This window comes from Aulostomus chinensis, chromosome 4 (assembly GCF_037954235.1).
Source record: "Aulostomus chinensis isolate RoL2024-O1b breed Wild chromosome 4, RoL_Achi_v1.0, whole genome shotgun sequence".
Lineage (NCBI taxonomy): Eukaryota > Metazoa > Chordata > Actinopteri > Syngnathiformes > Aulostomidae > Aulostomus > Aulostomus chinensis.
In genome coordinates this window covers 7,828,376-7,840,773 of record NC_141323.1, presented here as the reverse complement: position 1 = coordinate 7,840,773, position 12,398 = coordinate 7,828,376, and the positions used below count along the sequence as shown (strand labels likewise).

At 47.8% G+C, this 12,398-nt stretch overlaps 1 protein-coding gene across 6 annotated transcripts in view; it reads left to right on the top strand.

Annotated features, from left to right (window-relative positions):
- The first annotated feature begins 8,938 nt into the window (after nucleotides 1–8,938).
- LOC147262498 (pleckstrin homology domain-containing family A member 5-like) overlaps nucleotides 8,939–12,398 on the top strand; it is a 98,115-nt gene continuing 94,655 nt past the window's right edge. For 3 of the 6 annotated variants that reach the window (XM_086201423.1, XM_086201418.1, XM_086201419.1), the window contains exons 1-3: nucleotides 8,940–9,243; nucleotides 9,346–9,422; nucleotides 9,976–10,033. In XM_086201423.1, coding sequence (XP_086057549.1) covers nucleotides 9,107–9,243; nucleotides 9,346–9,422; nucleotides 9,976–10,033 — 272 coding nt within the window. In that variant the 5' untranslated portion in view covers nucleotides 8,940–9,106. Of the gene's footprint in view, nucleotides 9,244–9,345; nucleotides 9,423–9,975; nucleotides 10,034–12,398 lie in introns of all 6 variants that reach the window. The other 3 variants (XM_086201421.1, XM_086201420.1, XM_086201417.1) reach the window with 2 other exon arrangements.

Genomic DNA, 12,398 nt, shown 5'->3' with positions numbered 1-12,398 from the left:
CCTCTAATGCTATACTTTTCCAGTTTATATTTTTAGTAGTGCTGTCAGGCAATTACAAAAAATTGAATAATTACAGGATTTGTAATTAATTAATCTAATTAACCATATTTGAATCTCACATCTCCTTAAGATCCCCAAATAAAGAATTAAAATTCTAGGACATTACAAAATTGTAGTGCATGACTAATCAAATGAATACACTAAGAAGAGAAGATTTGAAATTCCCATTTTTATTGGTGATTGAATAAAACCTAAGTCGGGGCGTCTGAAGTCTCAAACAGGCGCTTTGACGAGCGACGCATGTGTGGAGTGATGAGCCACTGCCAACTACGGGTCCTTCAATGGGCCAAGTTTAAAATGCTCGTGTCTGGGTAAAATTCACATTGAATTGACACTCAGGTGTGCTATAATTAACCCCTTCAGGATCACTGCATGTTTCAGTGTTTTTTGTTAAAACGCCATGCCAACATTCAAAGCAGCGCAGTTGCACATAGTTCAAGACTCAGATGTATTCTTGGTCTCTTTGGAAAGGTAACATTCTCAGGTGTCTTGCAGAAGTATCCGTTTGATTCTGTGATTTACTGACGAGAAGATAGAGTGGTTAGAATAAAGGGTTTTTAGTTCCGCCCAACTAATCTGTCTGAATGTTGACTAGGAAAACCTAGGTCCACGGCCTTCTAGGGGGAACAGCCATCACTAGTCCACAGAAACAGGTCAAAATGTCAAAAAATGACCTGCAGACAGTGTTTGTCACACAAAAAGTCCTAAGCATTGTCCTTGGGTCCTATTCGGAGACTCCAAAAGGACATCTGGACATCCAAACACAAAACCATCAGATCCCTTTGGCTAACAAACACAATTTTGGTCTCGCTGGAGCATGCAGGCATCTCATGGTGCAACAATAAAAATATATAACAACAATAGAACACATGGAGAACAATAGAGCAAATCATCATCAACAACACCAATGAACTATAAAACTGTAAACATATTCATCAATTGTTCTGTATTCTGAATTGAAACTGAATATCCATCCATCCATCATTGTCACGGGGGGTGGAGCCTATCTCAGCGTCAACGAGCGAGAGGCGGGGTTCACCCTGGACAGGTCGGCAGTCCATTGCAGGGCCAACATACAAAGACAAGCAACCATTCACACTCACATTCACACCAACCATTCACACTCAATTCACCTACGGTCAATTTAGAGAATCAATCAGCCTAGTCCCCAATTGCATGTCTCTGGATGGTGGGAAGAAGCCGGAGTACCGGGAGAGAACCCACGCAGGCACAGGGAGAACATGCAGACTCACACAGAAAGATCCCGCGCCCGAGCCAGGACTCGAACCCGGAACCTTCTTGCTGTGAGGCGACAGTGCTGACCACTGCATCACCGTGCAGCCTGAAACTGAATATGACAATAATAACTGTGAGGCTCTTGCAGCCTCTCTCTCCTGCTCATACACTCAGACTTACTGCAGATAAACGTGCCCCTCCCACCTCTCACACATTCCTCATGCAAATAAGGCTGCTGACTGCATAGGTAAAGAGAAGTAAACAATAGCATTAAAAACATAGCATAGCCTATACTTTATTGTTTGTACGTGAATGTGCATGTTGAACAACTGGATCAGTCACTCGCCCATCCATTTCTGTGTCCACTCCTGCAAAAAAAACTGCTCAATGTCTTCACGGTCAACCGCAGGCTCCTCATCCGAGTGTCCGAGGCAGACGGCTGAAGCATCATGTTAGCCTCTTCCTTTGCTGTAAATCACTTACTGGCCATCTTTTCTCTCACTCTCTCACGTTCACCGGCATCGACTTCTAGAGCGCTGCTTTACGCAGCCAAGCTAACTTAACGCACGCCAGTACACAAGCACCTTATTGTGGTGCCCATCAAACTTAATACCGTAATGCAAGGTACCGTTTTTTTTTTTGTCTGTTTATGGCTAAAAGAATATCTAGTTCTCATCGGGGAAAAAAACCCATAGGCTGGCGTAAGAGTCAATCGGATGATGCATGGTCCATTCAGTAAACTGGGGGATGGTTGGGGTTTCAGCGCTGCAGCTCAACAACCAGGCACTGATGGGTTCATGTGTGATATATTTGCGTTCAGCAGGACATCACCATGACCGAACAAGTCATGTCGCATGGACGGAATGAACACCACCAACTCTTGCTGACACTGGAAAACTAGCTGTGATGAACCAAACATTGCAATACGCAGCTTTCCAAGTGTAACAATGATTATGCTGGAAATGCTGATCATTGGAGTAAATCCTTTGGAATTCCAAATCTTTGGACTCTTGGTGCCTCATTGAAAAGCAGCCTGTTTTAAAATTTGGGCGATGACGACGTCGGGAGTACAAAGTTGGTATGTAGGTATTTTCCTTCGCTTGCCATCTCCCTTGCAACATTATAACTCAGCTCCGGCTACAAGTAACTTTATTCATCATGATTGAGTGCCACTTAATCGTTAGACCACCAGGTTTCGAATGAAGTATAACACGATACAGATACGTTGTTGTATGCCATTTAAATCTGTCAAATACTGAAGTTGTTCACTTCCTGCACCAGTTACGGTGCACTGCAGCTTAATTTATCTTGCGTTAATTTTTGTAACGCGTTAATTTGCAGTGTAATTAGTTTTGTACAAATGACTTTGACTATTTTCATTTTATTTGAAAATGTGCCAGTTTGAAATTATATGTTGTAGATGTGTGTCAATAGTTTTGAAATCTAGTGACCTGTTTCACAATTGTCATATGAATATCCTTATAACCAGTTGATATCTTGTTTTTACAGTGTTTAACAATAACCAGTACTTCTTACTCTTCCACCTGAAACGGGGTTTGTATGGACCCAAATGCAATTACACTGGCAGCTGCTTGATCGGAAATGACTTTTATTCAGACTGATTAGAGGAGGGGAGGGAGTGGAGCGTGGTCGAGGTTCAGGCACTGGTCTGTACTGTGAGATCCAGAGATGTGGGGGCAGACAGGAGCATGCTTGAGGTGCAGGTGTCGGTCGGTACCCTGAGATCAAGAGGCACAGGGAAAGACAGAAACGTGGCCGAGGTGGTGGCGAAGGTTGGTACTGTGATATCCAGAGATGTAGGGGCAGAGAGAAATGGTAAATTGTAAATGAACTCAATTTTATAGAGCGCTTTTCTACCTTAGCGGCACTCCAAGCGATTTACGGTGTCGTCTCATTCACCCATTCACACACTGATGGTGGAGCTGCCATCCAAGGCACCAACCTACTCATCAGGAGCAATAATGGATTCAGTATCTTGCTCAAGGACACTTCGACATGGTCACCGGGGTCGAGGGTCGAACCAGCGACCCTTTGGTTGCTAGACGGCCACTCTACCCCTGAGCCATGCCGCCCCATGGCCGAAACAAATAGGGTCAAAGCCGGGAAGTCAGTCCAAAGGATAAAGCTAGAGAGTCTTGGAGGAAGACCGAAATAATGTGGGGAAAGGTTTAGGTGGTTGAGGCTGATAAGCTAAGGAGGCTGGCTGAGGGAGTGAGTGGAGATGTTCCCAGGGTGACAATTGAAAATCAGTGGTGAGAAACTGCAGATCATGGCACCACCACTTTGACAAACATTGAATTGGGATTTCTCTCAACCATCCATCCCTCCATCTTCTCCCTCTTCTCCTGTTCAGGGTGGTGGGGGTGGAGCCTATCCCAGCAGCCTTCCCCCTGGACAGGTCACCAGTCCATGGCAGGGCCAACACATAGAGACAGACAACCATTGGCTCTCCCAGTCAACTTGAGCAAGTGTCCTTGAGCAAGATACTTATCCCCTGATTGCTCTTGATGAGTAGGGTGGCACCTTGCATTGCAGCTGCAATGCATTCTTAAGCTGGCACTACAGTGTGGCTGCAGGGATTCCAACTCCATAAATTTGTGATGTTATCCGTCAATTCAGCACGGGACTCTAATCCTCACTTCTTTTTAAATTATAGTGTTATATTTTCCAATACGGGACAGGACTCTAACCTTTTTCCTGTCTATTATTTTAAGAGTTATATTGTTTGTGCTTATAGTCAGGACTGCTTAGGCTGGCCCTTAGATCTGCTGCTATAGGCTCAGACTGCTGGGGATCTCCCATGATGCACTGGGCTTCACTCTCCTCCTCCTGTCCTCATACGTGTTACTAACTCCTCTTCTTCTCCCCTCATCCAAGATCCTGGTGCTGCTGGAGGAGGCTCCAGACCTGAAGAGGCTCCAGCTGTCACCCGTAGCACCAGTTTTAGTATTAGTACAAGTAGTATTTATATTAGAATTCTCAAAACTGCACTAGCATTAGAGTCAGCACTGTTTGCTAGCACCTAATTGCTGATATTATGCTGAAATTGACCCTAGAGCAACCTGTAGATGTTATTATTGGTAGCTAGCTGTTGTTTTTGTTGTTGTGTCTCTTAAATCTACCACCCTCCATCTCTCTCCCGTCTTTCTTCCCCTCTCCCTCTGTGTCCCTCTATTTTCTGCCTCTGTCTCTGCCACATCTTTGTCCTCCATCTCTCTCCCTCCTTTCTCTCTCTCTATTCTTCTCTTTTCTCTGTCTCTTCTCTGTTTTTGTCTCTGCCCCGTCTCTGTACACCTGCTCTACTAGGAGGGAGGTTCTCCACCAGGAAGGAGGTTCTCCACCCGCTCTACTAGGAGGGAGGTTCTACTCCTGCTCCACTAGGAGGGAGGTTCTACTCCTGCTCTACTTGGAGGGAGGTTCTACTCCTGCTCTACTAGAAGGGAGGTTCTCCACCTGCTCCACTAGGAGGGAGGTTCTACTCCTGCTCTACTAGGAGGGAGGTTCTACACCCGCTCTACTAGGAGGGAGGTTCTCCACCCACTCTACTAGGAGGGAGGTTCTCCTCCCGCTCTACCAGGAGGGAGGTTCTACACCTGCTCTACTAGGAAGGAGGTTCTCCACCAGTAAGGAGGTTCTCCACTCGCTCTACTAGGAGGGAGGTTCTACTCCTGCTCTACTAGGAGGGAGGTTCTCCACCCGCTCTACTAGGAGGGAGGTTCTACTCCTGCTCCAATAGGAGGGAGGTTCTCCACCCGCTCTACTCGGAGGGAGGTTCTACCTCTGCTCTACTAGGAGGGAGGTTCTACCTCTGCTCTACTAGGAGGGAGGTTCTCCACCAGCTCTACTAGGAGGGAGGTTCTACTCCTGCTCTACTAGGAGGGAGGTTCTACCTCTGCTCTACTCGGAGGGAGGTTCTACCTCTGCTCTACTAGGAGGGAGGTTCTCCACCAGCTCTACTAGGAGGGAGGTTCTACTCCTGCTCTCCTAGGAGGGAGGTTCTACACCCGCTCTACCAGGAGGGAGGTTCTACACTTGCTCTACTGGAGGGAGGAAGAGGAGACAGAGACAGAGAGGAGGAGACAGCAGGGATGGATGGACGGATTTGGAGACACAAACAAAATCCTGAGCAGACTTCAGTGTTACAGTTTTTCAACAGCGTGTTACGGACCCTTAGTATCAATTGATCCAATACAAAACAATTTAATCAAAGTAGACAAAAGCACCACAAAAGCAGGATGATTCAAAATGTTCTTTCACTCACCAAAGAGGAAGGTGTCTACTGGCTGTTAGGCTTTCCGTCACAATCCACTGTGTTATTAAACCTGCCATCACTTTTACCAGCAATGTGAATGGTGGTGAAGGCACCCGGGCACTTCCCTCTCCTGAGTGAAGGTCTCAAACTTGTGCTCCAGTCTACATTCTCTGTGTTCACAAGTCTCCCCTCTTGTCTTCATCACACTACTCTGCTGGCTGACACACATTCAGCCAATCAGCCCTGAAATACCCCAAAAAATATTTTTAAATCATGTGATTTGAGCTGATACACAGTTGAAATTTGTCAGGTCCAGAACACACACTGATGTGAGTGAGGGGCAGCCCTGCGTCACACCCTTCCTTCTAATATTGAATTGTTTCTGTTCTACCCCTAACTCCTGCACTTCTAGGTGGTTATGCATTTGTTGCCGTTTGTACACATGCATGAATGTGTGAGCAGTGTTTGCTGGGTTTAAATGTGGTGTAAAATAGGTCACACATGGCATCAGCACACCCTGACCAGTGGCGGATGGCCCCATGGTAACTTAACTGGAATAATTAGCACCCAGAGGGTTTGAGGGGCTTTCAGCCTGTTGCATAACGTCCTTTTCCAAAGCTGCTATCTTTACTGAGACATTTACTGAGAAAAGAAACATGAAGAAGTCTCGAGGGGAATTATTCAGATGTGAAGGTTCACATTGAGAACTGTTACATGTTCCCTGAAAAACTGACTGCCAGCATGAAAGCAAAACATGTGAATATATTTCTAGCAGCTCTGATTGAAAATTTTGACGTGAAAGGCAATTTACTGACTTTGAGAAAAGAGGGACTGCTGCTGCCTGGAATATACTAAAAAAGTTTGTCTGAGGCTTAAAATAGAAAGCTGTAAAGAATTAGCATAAAACGCCTTTTTAGAAATTGTACTATTTGGAAAATATATGATACCAAACCATATTAAGAAGAACCTACATTTGGATACACGGTGCAATGACACAATCTACAAAGACATTGTTACGGCTGTCAGACGATTAATAACTGAGACGACAGTCAACACATGACACTCTTCATGACCTTCACGTCTCAGCCAGAGTCTAACAGCTAGTCTGAGCTCAGACGCTCCGTAATCCACTAAGACCGTGCCTTAACGGGGGCTTGGTAATTAAATGGCTTTATGGGATGCAGGCACACACACACACACACACACACACACACACACACACACACACACACACACACACACACACGGGAACTATTTGTTTTTACATAACTTGAACTGAAATTAAACTGTCAGTCATGCACTTGGTATTAAACTGTGGTCCATACGAGCTCTCATCTCACCTTTTCATCAACACTTGGTATTTTTATGTAATCTGGTTATGCTCTTAGACGTAAATGTATACTTTTAAGATACAAAATACATTTTATATTTACAGTACATTCTGCAGGGTGGTGTGTTGCATTTCCAGTTTTTGGCAGGGTGGGTCCTGGGAGGACAATTGACCTCTGAAAGGGTTTAGCTGGGTATTCCTGCAGGTAGGGTACTCCTGAATGAGGGGACAGACAGAGAAACAACTCAAGCATGCTAACCCTGGACTTCATTAGGTAGTGTGTGTGTGTGTGTGTGTGTGTGTGTGTGTGTGTGTGTGTGTGTGTGTGTGTGTGTGTGTGTTTTGCAGGGACTACTCCATCTAGCTTTGGTGTGATGATAACAGCAGCAGACAGAGAGGACAGCATTAGCAACATAGCAGCTGGGTGGGGTTGCTGCCCCCTGACAGGCAGGATGTCCCGATTACTCAACATTAGCAGACTTCAAACCTTCTGAAGAAGTTTGATTTTTAGGATTAAACCATCCGTACTTTGGAAATAAATGACCAGTCATGCTTTGTATTGCGGATAGAAATTATTTTTTCCACTATGGACATCCCTGAAGACACTTGCTGTAGTCATTAGTTAAGATTCTCAGGTATCTCTTCAGTGGTTTTCCCACCCAGGTGTTGCCTACTTGCTTTAAATTGGATGAGATCAATGAATATTCTTGGAACCTGCACATCTGAACCACACTTCTCTCATAAATATCTTTCACAAACACCCAGTTATACACCTATAAATAGAATGTAGTATTATTGTGTTACACCCAGGTCATGTGACCCGGGAGTAGACATGAGTGCTTAAATGCTCCCATCCACATTTATGGGAACATAAAACCCAGGGGAACGGGGTCATGGGGGACTGGCTTCCAATGCTATCAGCCCTGGCATCAGCCCTGATATTAACCCTGGTTTCAGCCCTAGTATCAGCCCTGGTTTTGGCCCCAGGTAGGTGTCAGCCCTGGTTTTAGCCTCTAGTATCAGCCCTGGTATCAGTCCTGGTGTTGGCCTAGTAGTCCCAGGTACTGGCCATGGTATAGCCAAAGTATTTGGGTTAGGGTTAGGGTTTAGGCCTGGTATCAGCCCTGGCAGTAACCCTGCCACAGCCCTGGCAGTAGCCCTGGTAGTAACCCTGGCAGTAGCCCTGGTATCAGCCCTGGTAGTAACCCTCGCAGTAGCCCAGGTAGTAACCCTGGCAGGAGCCCTGGTATTAGCCCTGGCAGGAGTCCTGGTATTAGCCCTGGTAGTAACCCTGGCAGGAGCCCTGGTAACAGGCCTGGCAGTTACCCTGGCAGTAGCCCTGGTAGTAACCCTGGCAGTAGCCCTGGTAGTAACCCTGGCAGTAGCCCTGGTATCAGCCATGGTAGTAACCCTGGCAGTAGCCCTGGTAGTAATCCCTTGCAGTAGCCCTGGTAGTAACCCTGGCAGTAGCCCTGGTAGTAACGCTGGCAGTAGCCCTGGTATGAGGCCTGGCAGTAGCCCTGGTATTAGCCCTGGCAGTAGCCCTGGTATTAGCCCTGGCAGTAGCCCTGGTATTAGCCCTGGCAGTAGCCCTGGTATGAGGCCTGGCAGTACGCTGGTATGAGGCCTGGCAGTAGCCCTGGTATTAGCCCTGGCAGTGGCCCTGGTATGAGGCCTGGCAGTAGCCCTGGTTTTAGCCCTGGCAGTGGCCCTGGTATGAGCCCTGGCAGTAGCCCTGGTATTAGCCCTGGTAGTAACCCTGGCAGTAGCCCTGGTATATATATGTATACATATACTGAGGCCACCAGTAGCACCAGTAACTGATGTTTATTTGTTATCTGTAAGATTCTCCTTTGTATCTTTTGTATCTCAACCACGAGCAGGGTTTAAAGCAATCATTCTGATCAGTATTTTCTTGTGGATGTAGTATTTGTACACCGTCCCAGCATCTGTGTACTCCGTGGCGCGTCATGCAGAGCAGAGACCACGTGGTGCCTTTCCCAGTTTCCTGTCGGATCGTGTTTGTTTCCGAGGTGTCGCTTCCACCGAAGGTTTGACTCGCCGAACCTCACGAGGCTCTGCTGCTGTCTTCATCCTCCGCGCGCGCTCTCGTCTGCTTCCCGTGACCGCGCGCTTGGCTCGGCGCCGCGCTCTCCAGCCTGTGTGCGTGTTTGAATGTGTGCGTGTGTGTGTATGTGTGTGCGTGTATGTGTGTGTGTGTAGTAACCCAGAGCAGTGGAGCTCAGCTCGACATGGCGGCGGATCCCAAGCCGGACTGGCTCTCGTGCCTGCCGTCTTCCTGGAGTTACGGCGTGACCCGGGATGGACGCATTTTCTTCATCAAGTAAATATCACGCGGCTCGTGGATGTTTCTGCGACGCAACATTTCCTGTTTGCGCCCCTCGCGCCGCTCACCTCAGCTCTCCTCTGTTTTCTCCCCCAACAGTGAAGAAGCGAAGAGCACAACCTGGCTGCATCCTGTCACCGGAGACGCTGTGGTCACGGGTCACCGGAAAACTCCCGGTAAGTCACGGGGATGGGGATGGGGGGGGGGGGGGGGGCTCTCCGTGAACGGCGGAAACGTAGGCTGAGCCGAGGAAAGGTTACCGCGAGCCACCAGCGGAGGAAAATGGGCGAGAAGTTGCTGAGGAGCGCGAGGGAGGGTTCGGGTCTCTGCAGCGGTTCCGCTCGTCCTGCAGACCGCCGTGCCCCCCTCCCTCCGCCCCCCACCCGGCCACTTTGCGACACACTTTTTAAAAGTTCGGTCACGTAGGCGTGAAGCGATCTGGGGGCGATTCCCCGCAGTGACAGCGGCGGCGCTGCTGCTGGTCTCAGATCAGCGGCGGCGCTGCAGATGAGCGGCGTGTTCAAACAGCTGGAGGCGTAGCAACGCGCGCGCGCGCGCGATGATTGAGCAATCCCGCAATTTCTACGGGGGGGGGGGGGGGGGGTCCTAACCAAACGAGCTATTTGTAGTCCAGTCACTGCAGGCATGCAGGTGTGTGTGTGTGTGTGTGTGTGTGCGCGCGCACAGCTGCTTATGTGTCCTCTATGTTCCCCCCCACCTCACCAACAGATCTACCAACAGGATGGGAGGAAGGATACACGTTTGAGGGCGCCCGCTGCTTCATCAAGTGAGTTTGAATACCCCCCCCCCCCCCACGAACACCCACCTCACTGCCTCCACAGTAGCACACACACACACACACACACACACACACACACACACAATCAACATGACTGGATTCCTCCACCTGTCCTTCTCTCCTGCTGTTCAGGCTTTTTCCTTCTTTCAGTCAGGCGCACACTCACAAAAAGACACACACACACAGTCAGTTGAATGGATTTATTTGGGAACAAGTCCCTGCTGTCAGTGAGACCCAAGTTTGACAAGCCAGTGTGACTCAGAGTTTAGCTGAGCTGAACAGGCTCGACTTGTTAGTGTGTGTGCATGCGTGCGTGTGTGTGTGATGGAGAGAGAGAGAGAGAGAGAGAAAGAGAGACCTCTCCAGGCTTGTGAGCCGTTTGTGCACATTTGCATACATGTATATTTTGTGGACTGGTTTGACAACAAAATTGCCCTGCAGCTCTGAACGACACACACACACACACACACACACACACACACACACACACTGTCTCTCAGAGGTCAGATACTTTCATTAGTTGTCCTGTTCTTGCTCAGGCTTTCTGTGGCCATTTTAGAACAGCAGCTGACACATATGGTGAGCTAATATAGCCGCTCTATAAATAGCACAGCACCTCTGCTCATGGGTATGTATGAACGCCAGCAGAATACACACTCACACATATACGCACGCACACACACAGACAGTTTGTGTACACAAGCATGCAGGCAGACACGCATATACACTATCAGGTGTGTTGTGGCATGCAGCCGTCATGTGTCGGACTCGGGGACGTGCGAGAACACAGCACATTCACATAGGCAAAGCTGGTTTGAAAATGAGGGGCGAAGACTTGCATTTGGACCCGTCTAACCCAAACCACTGGCCTATGTTCTTCAGAACCCTGTTGGCTGAGTCCCAATCCGTGTCAGTGCTACAACAATGCAGACGTTATGTGTAGTGGCTGTAACAGGCTCCTCTGTAGTACAAGGGCATAAGTTCTAATAACGAAGCTTCTCCCCAACATCCGTCCCACCTGCTGGGGAGAAATAGAAGAGTAAACGATGATTAATGGAGTAAGAAAAAGAAAAGGCCTTGTGTCTTTGCAAGTGTTGGATTTAACTTCATACTTGTGAACAACTGAAGCAAAACAGGTGACTTTTTTTATAACCTGGATCAAATCAGAGACATCATACACAAAACTGCACAGCTGTACCTGTTGGTGTAACAACTTGACTGCAGGTTCCAGCTGAACAGAACCGCACCAGTTTTCCCCACCGATTTCCCTGCTCCGTATCAAAATAATCAGCTTCAATATTTCCCTTTGCAGAGTTTTGAACCTGCACCTGAACCGCGGTATCAGTGTTGTGTGTGTGTGTGTGTTGCTGTTCTGTCGACCTACACGTCCATTGACTACGAACACTGATGTTTGTGTTTTTGGAGGGAGAACATGTCCGGGTCAGGTTGCAGGTACACCAGCTTTACTCCAGTTACTAGTCATACTTTCGTACTACTAGTACACTTATTGCATGTTCTCCCTTTCCCTGTGTGGGTTCTCTCTGGTACTCCAGCTTCCTCCACAGTCCAAAGACATCAAGAGGGGACCAGGTTAATCCAGACTCTAAATTGACCGTAGGCGTGGCTGGGAGAGCCAATGGTTGTCTGTCTCTATGTGTTGGCCCTGCCATGGACTGGTGACCTGTCCAGGAGGAAGGCTGCTGGGATAGGCTCCACCCCCACCACCCTGAACAGATATGGATGGATGGCTAGGACTCTTATGAGTAGTTCTACTTGCCTACTACTAGTATTCTGTTGCTGGTCTTACATTTATACTTATATTTTCCTACTACTAACCTCGCTCTACTATCAACGCTCCTCCCTCTCAGCTAACATGACCTTTGCTTAGCTTCCACCACCTGCTTGTGTGACTTGGCTCGTGCTGCTTTGATGCAGGTATTTGCATTAGGAATTAATGAGCTCTATTTTGACTGAATTGTTGATGTTTTATTGATTTTTAAATCACTTGTTGGCCTCCCAGGCCAAGAATGACCAAGTGCAATGCAATTGGGCAAGGGACCAAAGAGTCATATTGCTTTTCTTTACAGGCAACATATTCTGTACAGATGTACACACACTGTCACAATGTTTGCTGAAGTCTAGCTTTAATTGAAGAGGCTAGCATCACCTGAAGAGGCTAGTGTTAGCTGAAGGGGCGAGCATTAGCCAAAGAGGCTAGCTTCAGCTGAAGAGGTTAGCATAAGCTGAAGAGGCTAGTGTTAGCAGCTGATCTCATGCCTCCGATGTTGCCTGGATTACAATGAGTCGAGTCTCACATCCACAGAACCCTGCGTCAGCAGCATTGCTTCCATCT